Consider the following 13943-nt stretch of genomic DNA (forward strand, 5'->3'; position numbering starts at 1 on the left):
TTCACCTGCACTTCTCCTGGAAAACAGGATTTAAATAATTGAAGACTGAAATAAAATAATTCAAAACATACAGGCATGCAAAGTCATGTTAATCATTCCATTACTATGTTCTTAGGAACCAGAGAAAAGGTAGGATTGTGAATGAAGAAAGAACATACAAAAAGGGGTTTCAAACAGTGACATATCAAAATAGAGAAAAACTGGACAAGGCTCTGACTGTCAGTGATGTGATGTGCGGTTAAGAGATACATATCCCCCTGGGTGGCCAATTGAGGTGAATAAGAGATTGCTAGCATTTACAGGCTTGGCTCTTCTGAGTAACAGTTAATGTGCTCTGGAGGGAGCTGTGGGGTGTCTGGTTCGGCCTGCCTTCCGCCTCTTACAGCTGTTTTGGGAAGTCGACCAAGGTGATGCCAGATGGACTGACAGCAGTGCCAGCACTCCAAGCCCAAGGCTTGAAATCTGGAATGGTTTCACAATTATAACATTTTGTTTAATTTAAAAGCACACACACTCACACTCTGATGGAAATATCCCATAAGGAGTGCAAATTAAAAATACACATCTCGAATTACCCATGTGTTACAGTTTTTTGGAAGCCCTGAAGTGTCTGCTGAAGTCTTGGCTTTTCTCTTTAAGCCATACCCCAAAACACTGTCACGCGAAATTTAAACACCTAATACAGGAGGAGCAATAAATTACAGAGCTTAATGCATTTATTGAGGTACACAGACTACATGTACGCTGAAATGGTCTACTGACAGCCACTATCACACAGATTGTATTGGGATCTCTGCAGGAATTCCAGTCTCCATGTTTAGAAAACAAATCACTGGCTCATGCCGCGCATGTCTCCTCTATCACAATAAACCTTTGAGAACTCTAATGATGTACTACAGCCCAGGAACTGTTAGCTTTGGCCAAACGTCTGTGTTTTCAGCTTTCGGAAAGCTCAGCTCAGCTTGGTCTCTCTCTATCCCCAAAGCCACCGTGACAAAGAGCTCTGACTGGGGAAAGCCAAGAGCATAGTTAATCCTGGTAGTTGGGCCTGCTGGGGGCCCCAGCCTACCTCCCATCAGATAGCGTTCAAACACAGGATGCATGGGTTAGAATCAGACTAAGTTCTTTTTGTCTTACATAATACTTCTTGCTACTACAGTGGCTACTACCACAACTCTATCTACTACTACTATTAATAAGAATTGTAATTTAGAAATGAAATGTTAAAAGATATGTACAGGTAATAACTGGAATTAAAATGCATTTTCCCCCCATATTGAGGTTTCTCAATGCAAACAAGTCTCTTGTGAATATGCTAGGTTTATGGGAAGCTGGATCTGTAAGGTAATTTTCACATTAATAAGTGGAGTGCCTAAAATGTTTAGCAAAGGGCTATATAAAAAAGAAATTCATTCAATTGGATGTGTAATCTTTCTCATTAAAAGCTGTCTGCAAGTTTGGTTTAGGTTTTAGAAACCTTGTGCAAAATGTGTAGCCATTTCTGTGGCTACAAATTTCAGGGGTTTTGACACTGGCATGAAAGACTATTTAAGCCACTAACAGTGACATTGCTACTTATATCCACTTTAAACCTTTGAAACTGAAAGTTAAGACACAGACAGGCACACCTTTTACAGCTTTTAGCTGTCAAACACACAGCATGTGTATTTTTATTTTTCCATACAAAAATAAACAATATATCTCATCATAATTAATGTTATCATTATATATAACAAATATCAATACAAGCTACAACAAAACAAAAGAGATGGCAAATTAATATTTTGTTGTATTTTTTTGCTCTTTGCTTTCACTGAAAGCAAATCTTCATGGCAAGATCTGTTGCCTAGTCAAATATACATTTCTCATTTCCTTTGGAAACTTAAATCCTTGATTCATCCTCATGTCACCTCTCAGTTTTACCTCAGAGAACACTATAAGAAGGGGACCCTGCCCTGGAAAATATATTTCAGAAACGGCTGACAATATGCCAAATAACCTGATGTTTTATATTCACCGTTAACACATTCGCTCTGATGTTCTTAAATAACATTTTTAAGACTGGTTTCATAGACTCTAATCAGCACCAGTCTGGACACTCTCATCTAAAATATTTATGTAGCCCAAGATCAGGGCTAGGTGGGGTCTGTGAAACTACTGCTTTGGGCTTTACTGCCAATGCTCTGAAGAAGCATTGTCTGTTTTAAATTATAGATCTTAGTGATATTTTTACACTGTAATGCATAAATATGAAATTTGGTCAAGAAGGAGATACAAAACCAAAAAAACTTAAAAGCATGATTCCCCAGGTAGTACAATATACAACATAAACACTAAATCCATATTCAAATAAAAATAAAAGATTATGAATGTGTTTCTCTAAGACCTGTTCTGTATATACAGCATATAGAAACTTTGGAAAGAAAGATAATCTTTTTTAGAACAAAGGATTCTTTAGACTTCCAAAACATTTCCCAAAGCAAATACAGCTGAAAATGAAATTTGTATTGCTAGGAAAAAAAAAATCAAAGAGCACAAAAAGACATTATTAAAGACAAGTGATTATCTGTGTCGGCTATGGGCAGTGCTCCTGTGTCATGAGCCACATCTGTCTGATTTTTTTCCAGTATTGTAAAGCCAGTGAGATTTACTTCATCGACTGCGCATGTCCGTTTTCATCTGGTAAGGTTGCCAGCACTGATGTAAGCCTCTAAAAATGGCTTGAATATACAGTATTTCGTTTAAAATTTTCAAAGATGACAAAACACAATCTCACTATTGAATAATGAGGCGAGCACACTGTAAAACATGAAAAAAATAACAGTAAGAAGGTTCACAGCACAAGAACATGGATTAGCAAACCAATTTCCTGAAAACCTCCTAAACATCAAACACTCAGATTTCAATAGAAGAAGTGCTCAAGGGGGCAAATGATAGAACCAACAACAAATACTGGGCAAAGATGCAGATGGGTCTACTGTAGAGCACAAACTGAAGAGCACAAAACACAAAGAATCAAGCCTTGGCACTTAACAGTACCTGCATAAAGAGCAACCCGAAACAGGAGATTGTCACATGTATCAGATGTAGCATTTAAATGCTTACAGCTCCCCTTGCTAGAAAAGATTTATAAATGTCAACGCCATCCCAATACATGCACTTTCTGCACTTTGCACCTCTGCAAAGGCTTCTAAGGAATGGGAGCTGTCTAACTCTTTGACAGTAAAACATGAAAAATAGTATTTATAAAAATGAATTACACTAAGAGCAATAACAATACGAATGATACTAATGAGAATAATTATCACATTTTCCAACCGGCAATATTGCACATGGTCTCCTGCTGTCTCTCTGCTGAGTAAGTCTGACACTTCAGAGACAAGTTTCTTCGAAAAATAGTGCAAGGGGGTGCAACCTTATCCCCCGCCCTCTCTCACTTCATGCCTCCATCTCTGCTCCTTCTCCGCTCTGTCTCTGTCTCCAGCGCCCAGGAACTCCCAGGGCCGCTCCAGGCTGCTGTGTTTGATCCACGTCAAGCTGAACCCTTGTCAACTAGTCGCTTTCAGGAAAGCCACCTTCCCTGGGGCTGCCACCAGGCTGGCAGAGCCTGTCTTGAAGGACACAAGCTGGTGACCTGAGGATGAGGAGAGGGAGGGAGAGTCACAAACTCATTTCTCAAGGCAGCTAAAAGGTACACATGTGCGACAAAGCTATGGCTGGACTGAACTATTGCTATCAATTAAACATGTTTTTGAGCTCCAGATGTATGGGTGTCTGTGTATGTGTGCCTAGATGCTGACATTATTCTAGTGTATGCAAAAGTAAGAAAAAAAAATAAAAAGCCAGAGACACACTAGGTTATGGGAATCATGCTGTTTTCAATTCATTTCTACATAAAAATGATAAAGGAAAGAAGAGACATAACAATGGCAGCTAAATATTGAAACTGTTTCTGTGAGGAAGTTCTTCATATCGTAGTGTTGCAGTAGTGACAGAAGTCAGCACAGCGATACAACATTGTGACGTTGTTCCTGCCACACAGAATGTTATTCCAGGAAGGTAATTTTACCTGCAACAGCAATATCTCATGTCATGTAATGCAATATGTATATACCACACCGCCAGAGAAAGCTGAAGAAATCATTTACTATACAAAACGAAGGAATGGACTCTCGGGCACTTGTAAAAATGGAATGTTAACTTAGCATAATTATGTACTTTGTGCAAACAACAAGGTGCAAATGGCTCACAATATACAAAGACTTTTTTCCCTTCTCCCTTAAAACCATTCCTTTAGCTCCGACAGACTTGAGTTGGTCAGAGACAGTTAAAGAGGTAGACCGAGAAGGAGTGAGAGGGGAGAAAAAGAAGTGGAAAAAGTAACCAGGCACGTGAAAGTGCTCTGGGTCCAGTAGAGCCTGTTTCAATAAAGATTAGCGACTGCGGTGCTGACGTCTCCCTTTCAGCTGTGTGGTTTAATTAAGTGGCTGAGCCAGGCTTCCTTGTGCAGCTGAACATGAACTAGGGAGGTTGTGGGAGAAGGAGAGGCCTGATGAAAGACGGAGGGTGGCGAGGCTGCTATTACTGCAGCCATCCATCGACACAAAGCCTGTTTAATCAGGGAGTTGTCTTTCACGGCGGGGTCATTACTGTCCCTGGGTGTCTCCCAGCACAGCCTGAGAACAGCACCCAGTGAAACACTACACTCCAACAGCACACTCACAGCAACAAAAACACCGGGCAAAGTACTCTGCCCACTTCTCCCCTCGCACTTACATCATTCAGACATGTCTGAGACGGTGATGGGCAACTCTTTCACCACAAACCCGCAGTGGGCTCCAACCCTCACATGCAGCATGGAGAAAATGTTTGTGAACCCCCACCATAATTATGGGAATTACAACTTCTTACCAGGGGTCCATTATTTAATTGAAAACAGTCTAGTCTTAAATAGCCAAAAGGGTTTATATTTATCAATGCAATGTCCTCTGAGACACAATGGTGTATGAGGCAGAAATAAATGAATATTCATCCATTACTCCATCCATTGTCAGACAGACGGATCTACCAATGGAAAATATTCAAGGCCATGGTGATCCTACCCAGGGGCAGCCTTCCTGGCAAGATCTCCTCCATCATCCAGGAAGTCACACAGAACCCCAGAATAACATCTAAGGATTTGCTGGCCTCCCTTACTGTGGTAAATGTTAGTGTTCATGCCTCAGGCATCAGGAGCAGACTGAACGGGAATAGATTTCATGGCAGGATAGCCAGAAAAAAAAAACATTGCTCTCTAGAAAGAACATTGCTGCCCATCTCACGTTTGCCAAAAAGCACCTGGACAATCCACAAGACCACTGGAAGAATGTTGTCTGGATACAAGAGACATACAGTAGGTTGGAACATTTTGACCCCAATGAAAAAACTTGTATGCGGTGAACACCAAACACTGCCATCTAACAGAAGAACCTCATCCCACCTGACAGACATGGATCAGGGCTGCATTGCTGCCTCAGCACCCCCAACTGCTTGCCACCGTGGACAGAGCCATGAATCCGGCATTAGCAGATTCAGGAGGAGCATATCAAGCCATCCATTCGCTCACTTAACGTGAGTTAAAAGTAGGTCATGGAGAAGGACAATGATCCTAAACACATAAGCAAAGCCACTGTGTAACATAATTGCTGAAAAAGAAGAAATGTTACATTTTGGATTGGTCAAATCAAAGTCTAGAGCTAAACCCCTTTGAAATATTATGGCCATACCTAAAGTAGGTGTTCATGCAAGAAAACCCTCAAATGTCACTGATTCTGTAAACCAAAATCCCCCAAAAAAATCCCTAAAAGATTACCATTTCAGTAAAAGGTTAAAGTTATTGCTGCTCAAGAAGGTGTCATCAGTTACAGATCACAGACTTATTCACAGGAAATTTATATTTGAATGAGTTTGTTAATAATTCAAATCCATCTTATCTTTAGTTTTTGTATTACAAGTTTATTGAGATTATCTTCATCTTTTATTAAGACTTTCATTAAGATCTAATTATGTTTAAGATCCAGAATATATATAACATAAGAATATGGACCAACCAGGGGGGTCTCCTAACTTTGTTTGGTATTGTATTTGCCTTACCGATATTCTGCCTTGAGCAGGACAAGCAATACTCAAGTACTAAATGTGCAATGCAAAAAAAATCAAGACATAAAATCTGAATACTTTTTTTTGCTATAACAAAATAATTGAAGATGTTTTGTTGACTGTTGAAAGACAAGTCTTTCAGAAGACTTGTCTGCTTTCAGTTTTACTTATTTGCTTACTATTAGTAAATATGCACTACTTTTCATTCTTGTACTTTTCTGTTTTAAGCGTAAAAGAGTGCCTTTGACATTACACACTGTAGTGATTAGCCGTGTCAAAGCAAAATGCAGATGCCTTTTAAGCTCAACTCAAACCAAATTCTATTAAAATATCTGAACTTCAGAGAGTGGATGTACAGTATGAGGGATACCGGACTGCTTAACAGCAACATGCACAACACTGAAGATCAATGTAACACACTTTCAACATTTTCAGTTGTGTCATTAGAGATATGCGACCAGGATTCCTTATTCCCCTTGGAAGCACATGAAAGACTGTAGCACACACATCACTGTGATTCAGTGAGGCAGTGCTGGCAAGGGCTTCCTTCGTTTGCAGTACAGCTGGTTGGAACAGTGCTGATTCGACTAACAGTTGGTGATACTGAATTAGGAAAGCACAAAATAGAAATACAGAGGGAGATTACAAGCTGCATGAAAGAAGTTTCACACAATAAGAAAATGAAGAATCCACTCACATAGTAATACATACACAAACACAATAGAATTATATATTATGCACTGTTATCTTCAGCAACCAACAAAAAGAATCCATTTAAGCAGAGCAAAACTGTCTCCTTAACACAAACAAATGTTAGGTACAAGAACCTGATAACCTTTCACACCCATACATAAATGCTATAAGTACTATACAGTTACTGCCTACTCAATCAGAAGCACACACAGCCAATGAGAATGAAAGGCATGTTACACTCAGAGACTGGGTAGGAGAGGGGAGGAGGTGGGGATCACCTGTCCATGTGGTCTGATTGGTCATCACAAAGGCTCGGCACTGGGCGTGGCTTTCACACACGCCAATGGCCTCGCGGACACTGAAGACTGATAGCAGGCAGCCTTCATGTTGATAGGATGGCCAACAGCGGTAGTTGTCCCCAGCAATGGTAGCATCAATCACACGCTTGTACTCTGTGGAAGTGGAAAACAAGCATTTTTTTTAATGGCGGTGATTTTGTAATGTTTCTCTATTCTTAAATAAGACTGACAACAGAGGACAGGAAATAATAAACTGCATGGATACCATCATTTTGATAGATAATTCACTTAATTAAAAAATCCCTTAGAAAAATGTTCTAAAAAATAGCACAATTTGCGCAGTTTGCCTCGCAGTCTGTGATGTATATCCTCATTGATTCATGCATAAAACATTTTTAGCCTGCCTGCGCGCGAGTTCTATTAACATAACTTCACAGGAGCCGCACAGTTGTGTTTTCACAGATGCCCTCTGGGTTTTTAAAGGATTCAGTAGACAGAAGACATCCTTGAGCTGAAATCTTAAAAAAGCAGGAGTGATTGTATTTTACAGGATACTGATTAACTAGCAGAGCCGACAAACAGAGGTCCAGTTAGGCACCCAACAGATTAAAAAGAGGATATTGCAGTCTGGTTGCTAATTTATTGTTCTTTTGTTGTGTGTATTGGGTTATGTGTTTCAGCAAAACAAGTCTTGCAAATAGGCCCGTCTCTCATCCATTGTTTGTCTGTATGGCTTTTACATGTAGTGTACCAATGCTTTTGCAAAGCGGAGGCTGTGCTGACTAGCCCCTTTCTGCTATGCTGTTTAGCACAGGCTGTAAACTGTATCTAGGCAACTGCAGGCCAAGGCAGCTAGCTTAAACTAGAGCCACACATGCATAGGAGATAAAAGCGTGGAATCTATGAAAAGTAATTATTCACTTTCCAGTAGCCTTTTCCTGAAGAAAAAACAGTCACACTAATGTGCCCTGGACTTTTATTTCAGAACACCATCCTTCACGTCTTAAGTCAATAATTGTATTTAAAAACCTTGGCTCAGGAATGCTACAAAGCCCGAATCAGTAAATATTTTGAAAATACATGTAACTATTTAGTACACTTAACTACATCCTAGACAGAAAAGGATATAGAAAAGAGCTCCACATCATTTCACAGTAAAACTCAGAAACACTACACTTCACAGCAGTATCAAGCAAGTCTGCTTTAATAAATGGTGTTAAACTGAAGTATTTCCTCCCGTGCCATGTCAGCTTGCTGTGCTCTGTGCAGGGATGGGTGTAAGTGAATGGGTATGTTCGCGTGTATGACAATTGTCATGTGTTCCTACTTGGGTTGATGTAACAATGAGAAACATGCATTATGTGAACCACAGCCCCTGTCCACATAATTTTCTTGTTAATTTAAAAGATTTTTTTAATACAAATGCTCATGATTATGGTGATTAATGCTGCAGTGGAGATTTAGTCTTCACCATAGTGAAGTTTCCCCCATCTCTGCTTTCTGCGTGTGTTTGATTGGGATACAAGAGTTTCTGTCTGCCGGAGGGGTTTATCTCTCCTATCCCCTGCTAGTTCTTCCTCAGCACAATGGCTCAAGCTGAGATTAACTGTCCTCAGTGCACACCACAAGTGTCCCAGTACTCTAACACAAAGACAGCTCTGTAGGCTGGATTGTGCTGTAGGAGGACTAACATCTCGTAATTTCGGAGTGCTGACAGACTTCACTCAACAGGGCGCCGCATAAAATGGGAGAAAATGAAGGCAGTTAAACAGCACACCTGTGGGAGTGTTTGTGTGCCAGCACCCGCTGACAGCACCCAGACATCTAAAGCTCAGAAAGATCTCAGCAGTACTGAAAAAGGGCCTAAAAGCAGAGAACAAAGAGCCCTCTCCAGCATTTTGGGAAAACAATTTGTCAAAATGTCTGACGACCTGGACTATTTTCATTGTCTGTGAAACAAGAGTGATCCAGCAGAACTGGGTGTCAGGCACTGGGGAATATTCATTCTTTTGAGTGATGCTTTGTTCAATCCCAAAGTAGCAACTTATAGAACATGGCACATGCTTGATCATATTAATTGTACCGTCTGCCTTTTTTAAAAAAAAGACTTCTTTTTGAATGTGAAAAGAATGAGGCAGTTAAGAAAACTGAATGTCACGCATCGCTTTTTAAGACTGAGTCACTCTCTTGCCTGACTGCACTGTAACTTTCTCTCACCACTCACCACTGCACTGCCCTGAGCCATACATCACAATGCATTGCAGTAGACATTAATCAGGCAGCTCTGTGCTGACTGAAAAGGTGGTTAAACTTGCCATTAAATCTTGTTTTAAGATGGTTGAGCTGGTTCACGAGACTGTCATGATGACTCAATAAAAAGTCCACTTTAAAATCCCTTTCATTATAAACTCCTAGTCAATTTACTGTGAATCAGTGCCCGTTAGTTCCAGCAAACATCTTTGGATGCCAGGCTGTATTTGTACACCAACCAGCTGATTTTGTGGGTCAGTTTACAAACCTATTTAAGACTGTGGACTAACAAGTTAAACATAAGTAAAAAACAGAGATATTGTTTGGCAGCAAGGAGCCAAATTTATTACTTCTCCTCACTGGACTGGGAGTTTACAGACCACGACCCTTCGCTATAAAGCCTGATACTAAAGCTAGCTACAGTAAAAGGAAATATTGTAGTCTCAACAGTTTTAGTCTTAACAATTATTTGAAGAACTTCATTGAAAAAAAAACATTTGAAAACTGAACTGGCAAATTTTCCCACAGTTTTACTGTCTTATACTAAATTTACTTTGGTCTTTCATCTTTTCCTATATTTCCTACTATGTTTTACCATTCTACTCTGTACGTAAGTTTTCTTGTGATTTCAGTACATTTTTGTGAGGGAAGAATTTCAAATGAAAACTTCATGATCCTAAAACATACCTATGAAAGTCTTAACTCTAGTTTTAGTCCAATAGCTCTAGTAGGTAACAGTACACACTTAAGTAGATCAATACAATTACACTGGCTAAGATTTTAAATGGACTGAATAGTGTGCAATATTCAATGCTCTTGCAACACGCAGGACGAGACTGCACAGAGTTAACTTAAGCCAAGTCACTTAAAAAAATAAATTCATATCACCTCTCCCTAAAATCTCTCATCAATCATCAACTGTCTACATCTGCTTTTCACTGCCACCGAAGCAAGGAGAGCACTACAGAGAGAGAAAGACAGAGACAGCTCAGAGCTTTAGATTACTCTGTTTTTTAACATGTCACTGATTATGACCTATTTGAACTCAACCAAGTTATTACTGAAGTCTTAACCTCTTTAATGTGTTTTCTTATTCAACTTATGTGAATTATATCTTACCCTTTCCTGTATCACCTGATGCAAAACAGTCACAAATATTGGAAAAAATACATACTTGGAAACAACCAGCTACATTTTTTCCCAATATTTTTATTCTCTTATTATACATACATTATGTACATACATTAGGTCTTTTAGAGGAAAAGATACAGATGGGAGTCAAATGTATTACGTGATTGTGCTGTACAGCGACATAAAGTCAATAGTATTTTGTGGTATAAAGGGAACTTTAACTCCTTCTGTTATCCTCGTTTTGGATTTAAACAAAGTGTTACCCACGTAAATTGACAATCATGTCTGTCTCTAGCATTTCTTGGTCAGGTGTTCTAGAAAATGAATGTTCTAGAAGATTTATGACAAAATCTCTTGTCACAGTCATCTGGTCTTTCTCTTTGTTCTGTTCTGTGTTCTTTATGAGCATTAATTGAACCTGCTTTTTATCGTGGAGAACACACCTTCAGAAGGCTTTGCTGCAGGAAGACAAAAGCTTCACTTTCGCACACTCTCAGACATGCATGGCAAGTCTCCAATTGTGAGCAATCTCTGGCATCGTGTACCATGGTAAATGCAGTTAACCTACATTTTCCTGTAGTTACATATAGTTTGGTCTGTGGTCAATAACACTGCGATTTCCATTATTTTATATCATTCCGTTTCATATTTCTGTACTTCACAGTATTGTGGGCAGGACTTTATTTTGCATGACTTTACCCTAAGCCTGTCTAAGGCTTGTGAGGCATAGGAAATTGAGTGGGCAGAGCTCTCTGTTGTGAAACACAGACCTTGGGTACCACTCGGTGTAAATCCAGGCACCTCTTCCTGTTGGAGGTGGCACACCCAGTGTCAGCTTTCCACCTAAATTGAAGCCTCCTGACAAAGCAGTTAATTTGACACCTTGAAGACGTGATCTCTTAATTTCAGAGTAGAGGGCATGACAACATCTTGTATTATACACCAACGGCCAGTCAACAAATAGAAGATTACGGATAGGTTTTCGCTGATCCTACTTTAATTGCGTTTTTTTTCCAGAAACCATATTTTGAGAACCAAAAAGAAAGAAGTAAAGTCCTTGCACGCTATGAAACACCTGCCAGAGTAAGCCTGTTTCTTTTAAGAACAAAAGCAGGTTAAACACTTGTTTCTTAATAAACAGAGGCCTCAGGGTGCTTTATCGCTTGGATGGAAATCAAGAACGTAGCCTTTGCTTCACAGTTTTTAACTGGTACCACCCCATTGCTTAAGAATACGGGACAGGTTTGGAATCAGTGACACCAACATTGTAGTAGGAATTTCTTCCCTAGAGGAAGGTAAGGGCAGGATGACGACATGTTTAACAGAAGCTGAAGAGCTGTTGATATATGCTATCTTTCAGCAAAAGGTTACGTTAGCTGCTGTGCAATTCCATGTCGGCACATATTCAAGTACTTTCTAGAGAATGAATAATACACTTGACTAAAGGCTGGAACACATCAAACCTCCAACTTTACGTTAACAGACTGCATAACCAGCACTTAATGGCAACCCTTTTTTTGTGCAAGAGGCAACTTCTATCAATCCCAGAAAAACCTGCAATTAAGCAACGGATTTGTTATTTCCAGGTGGTAGGAGGGGTGACATTTGGATTTAGTTCAGAACATAGTCTCCTTATATTGTAACTTACTTGAAACATTAAGGAGAAACTTCATTAACATGTTTAATTAAAAATTAGTTTGATGTTAAAAATAATCAAGTCTTTTATTCTTCAGGTAAAATAGCAGAATTGCCCAGTGGGTTTATTTGTATTAAATGGAGATGCAACAGTGGCAGTACAATAGTTAGTGTTCTTACCTGCTCTGGGAGTGTGTGTCATGTTCTGCAGGTAAAGACCGTTCCTGTAGAGGTGCAGCACCTTCTCCAGGTGACCAAGAGTCTCATTAATCCCCCAAATCAACTCTCCTACACAAACAAAGGCACAACACACTATTATTTCAAGAGACCTCAGGCCCTAGCTGGCTGAAACAGAGAACCTTCCAACTGAAGAAGGATAAGTGAAAGCAAGATTTGACACAAATAAAATTCACTGAGGAGGTAATGAACAAACATTTCCAGAATACTACTGTGATAGTTTTGCATATCTCCATTTTCTAGCTTGGCAGAAGAGGGTTTCTTTACCAAGTTTTGTTAATTATCAGTATATATGTCCCAGTCTATAAAAATTAATCTGTCATTAATTAAACCATGTATGCAACCACAGAAAATATCATATGAGCACTACGGTTATTTTTTTGCTCTTATGCGTACTACAAGCATGAAAGGTTTTGGCAGATCAATGCCTTTGGCCAATGTGATTCAGAGAGTACATGCTTTGCCCCTTCACGAAGGCTCAGTTCAGTGGAGGATGCACATCACTAATACAGGATACTCCATAAAGGAAACCTAAGACAATAAGCAGCCTGTCTGTGACTTCCCTGAAGAAAACAAGATAGCATCTTAGCCAGCCTGCCCCACGGCGCGACAGCCCAGCGCCGTCATGGGCTGCTGTGCCCTAGAAGACCAGATTTCAAATACCGTCTGACATACCATCTACTTGATGAGTACACAGATACTGCACACTAGCCCAGAGGGAAAATGCAAAAACAGAATTGAAAAATGCTGGTCTGTTGTGCGGTGTGGAGCGTGTCCAAATCATGCAGATGAAACAGATAGCAGGGGCTGCAGTAACTTGAGCTTCTAGGAGCCACGACTCCTCCTTACGAAGCTTTAACATCAGTGAAAGAGAAGGTGGCGAATCCCACCAGAGTATCTCATGTGCAGCAGATCACTGACCCACACTTTGATTTTTGGGGTTTATTGGCTAAGAACTAGAATACATCTAGTTCTCCTCGTCAGGAAAGCTGTCAATCTGCTGATTGCAAAAGAAGCAAAAGATGAGACCATAGACATTGACTGAATTCTAGTGTAAAATGAGCTATTGATATCTGAGATACTTTTGGATTTACAAATTAAAGCAGAGATAAACCAATACATCAATAGTTGTTAGGAAGACAAAAGTCCACAGAAGGTAGACAGTAAAACAGATAAACCAGCAGTTTCAAAAGGCCACAGAGACCTCAATGCTCTGGAGCTGTGGAGTCTCTCACCTGTAGAGTTGACTATCTTATCTAGTAGTGGTCTCAGAGCAGCTGGAGCACTGTGAGGCAGAAGGTATGTGAAGAAGAACCTGGAACACACAGAGCAGTGAGTTTCAGCTAATTGCTGTTGTCTACAGGAGTGGAGATTACATCTGTTGCTCTGAGAGGAAGATTGTGAGCAAACAGGTGGAAGAAGTTCTTTCATGATCAAAAACAGGATTTTTTAAGCCTTTAGTTGTGTTTAGGAGATTTCAGATTAAAGTTAAAAAGGAAAGATCAAACTGAATGAAACACTTAAGCTCACAATGTAAAATACAAAATTATTTTCCAACCA

At 39.8% G+C, this 13943-nt stretch overlaps 1 protein-coding gene across 1 annotated transcript in view; it reads right to left on the bottom strand.

Moving 5' to 3' along the window:
* Window positions 1-1639: 1639 nt before the first annotated feature.
* Window positions 1640-13943, bottom strand: part of pkdcca (protein kinase domain containing, cytoplasmic a) — a 30194-nt gene continuing 17890 nt past the window's right edge. Inside the window, exons 4-7 of the mRNA XM_015363246.2 lie at window positions 13619-13698; window positions 12327-12434; window positions 7110-7283; window positions 1640-3634 (exon numbers count right to left, since the gene is read on the bottom strand). Coding sequence (XP_015218732.1) covers window positions 3549-3634; window positions 7110-7283; window positions 12327-12434; window positions 13619-13698 — 448 coding nt within the window. The 3' untranslated portion in view covers window positions 1640-3548. The remainder of the gene's footprint in view (window positions 3635-7109; window positions 7284-12326; window positions 12435-13618; window positions 13699-13943) is intronic.

This window comes from Lepisosteus oculatus, chromosome 17 (assembly GCF_040954835.1).
Source record: "Lepisosteus oculatus isolate fLepOcu1 chromosome 17, fLepOcu1.hap2, whole genome shotgun sequence".
In the NCBI taxonomy this organism is placed as follows: Eukaryota; Metazoa; Chordata; class Actinopteri; order Semionotiformes; family Lepisosteidae; genus Lepisosteus; species Lepisosteus oculatus.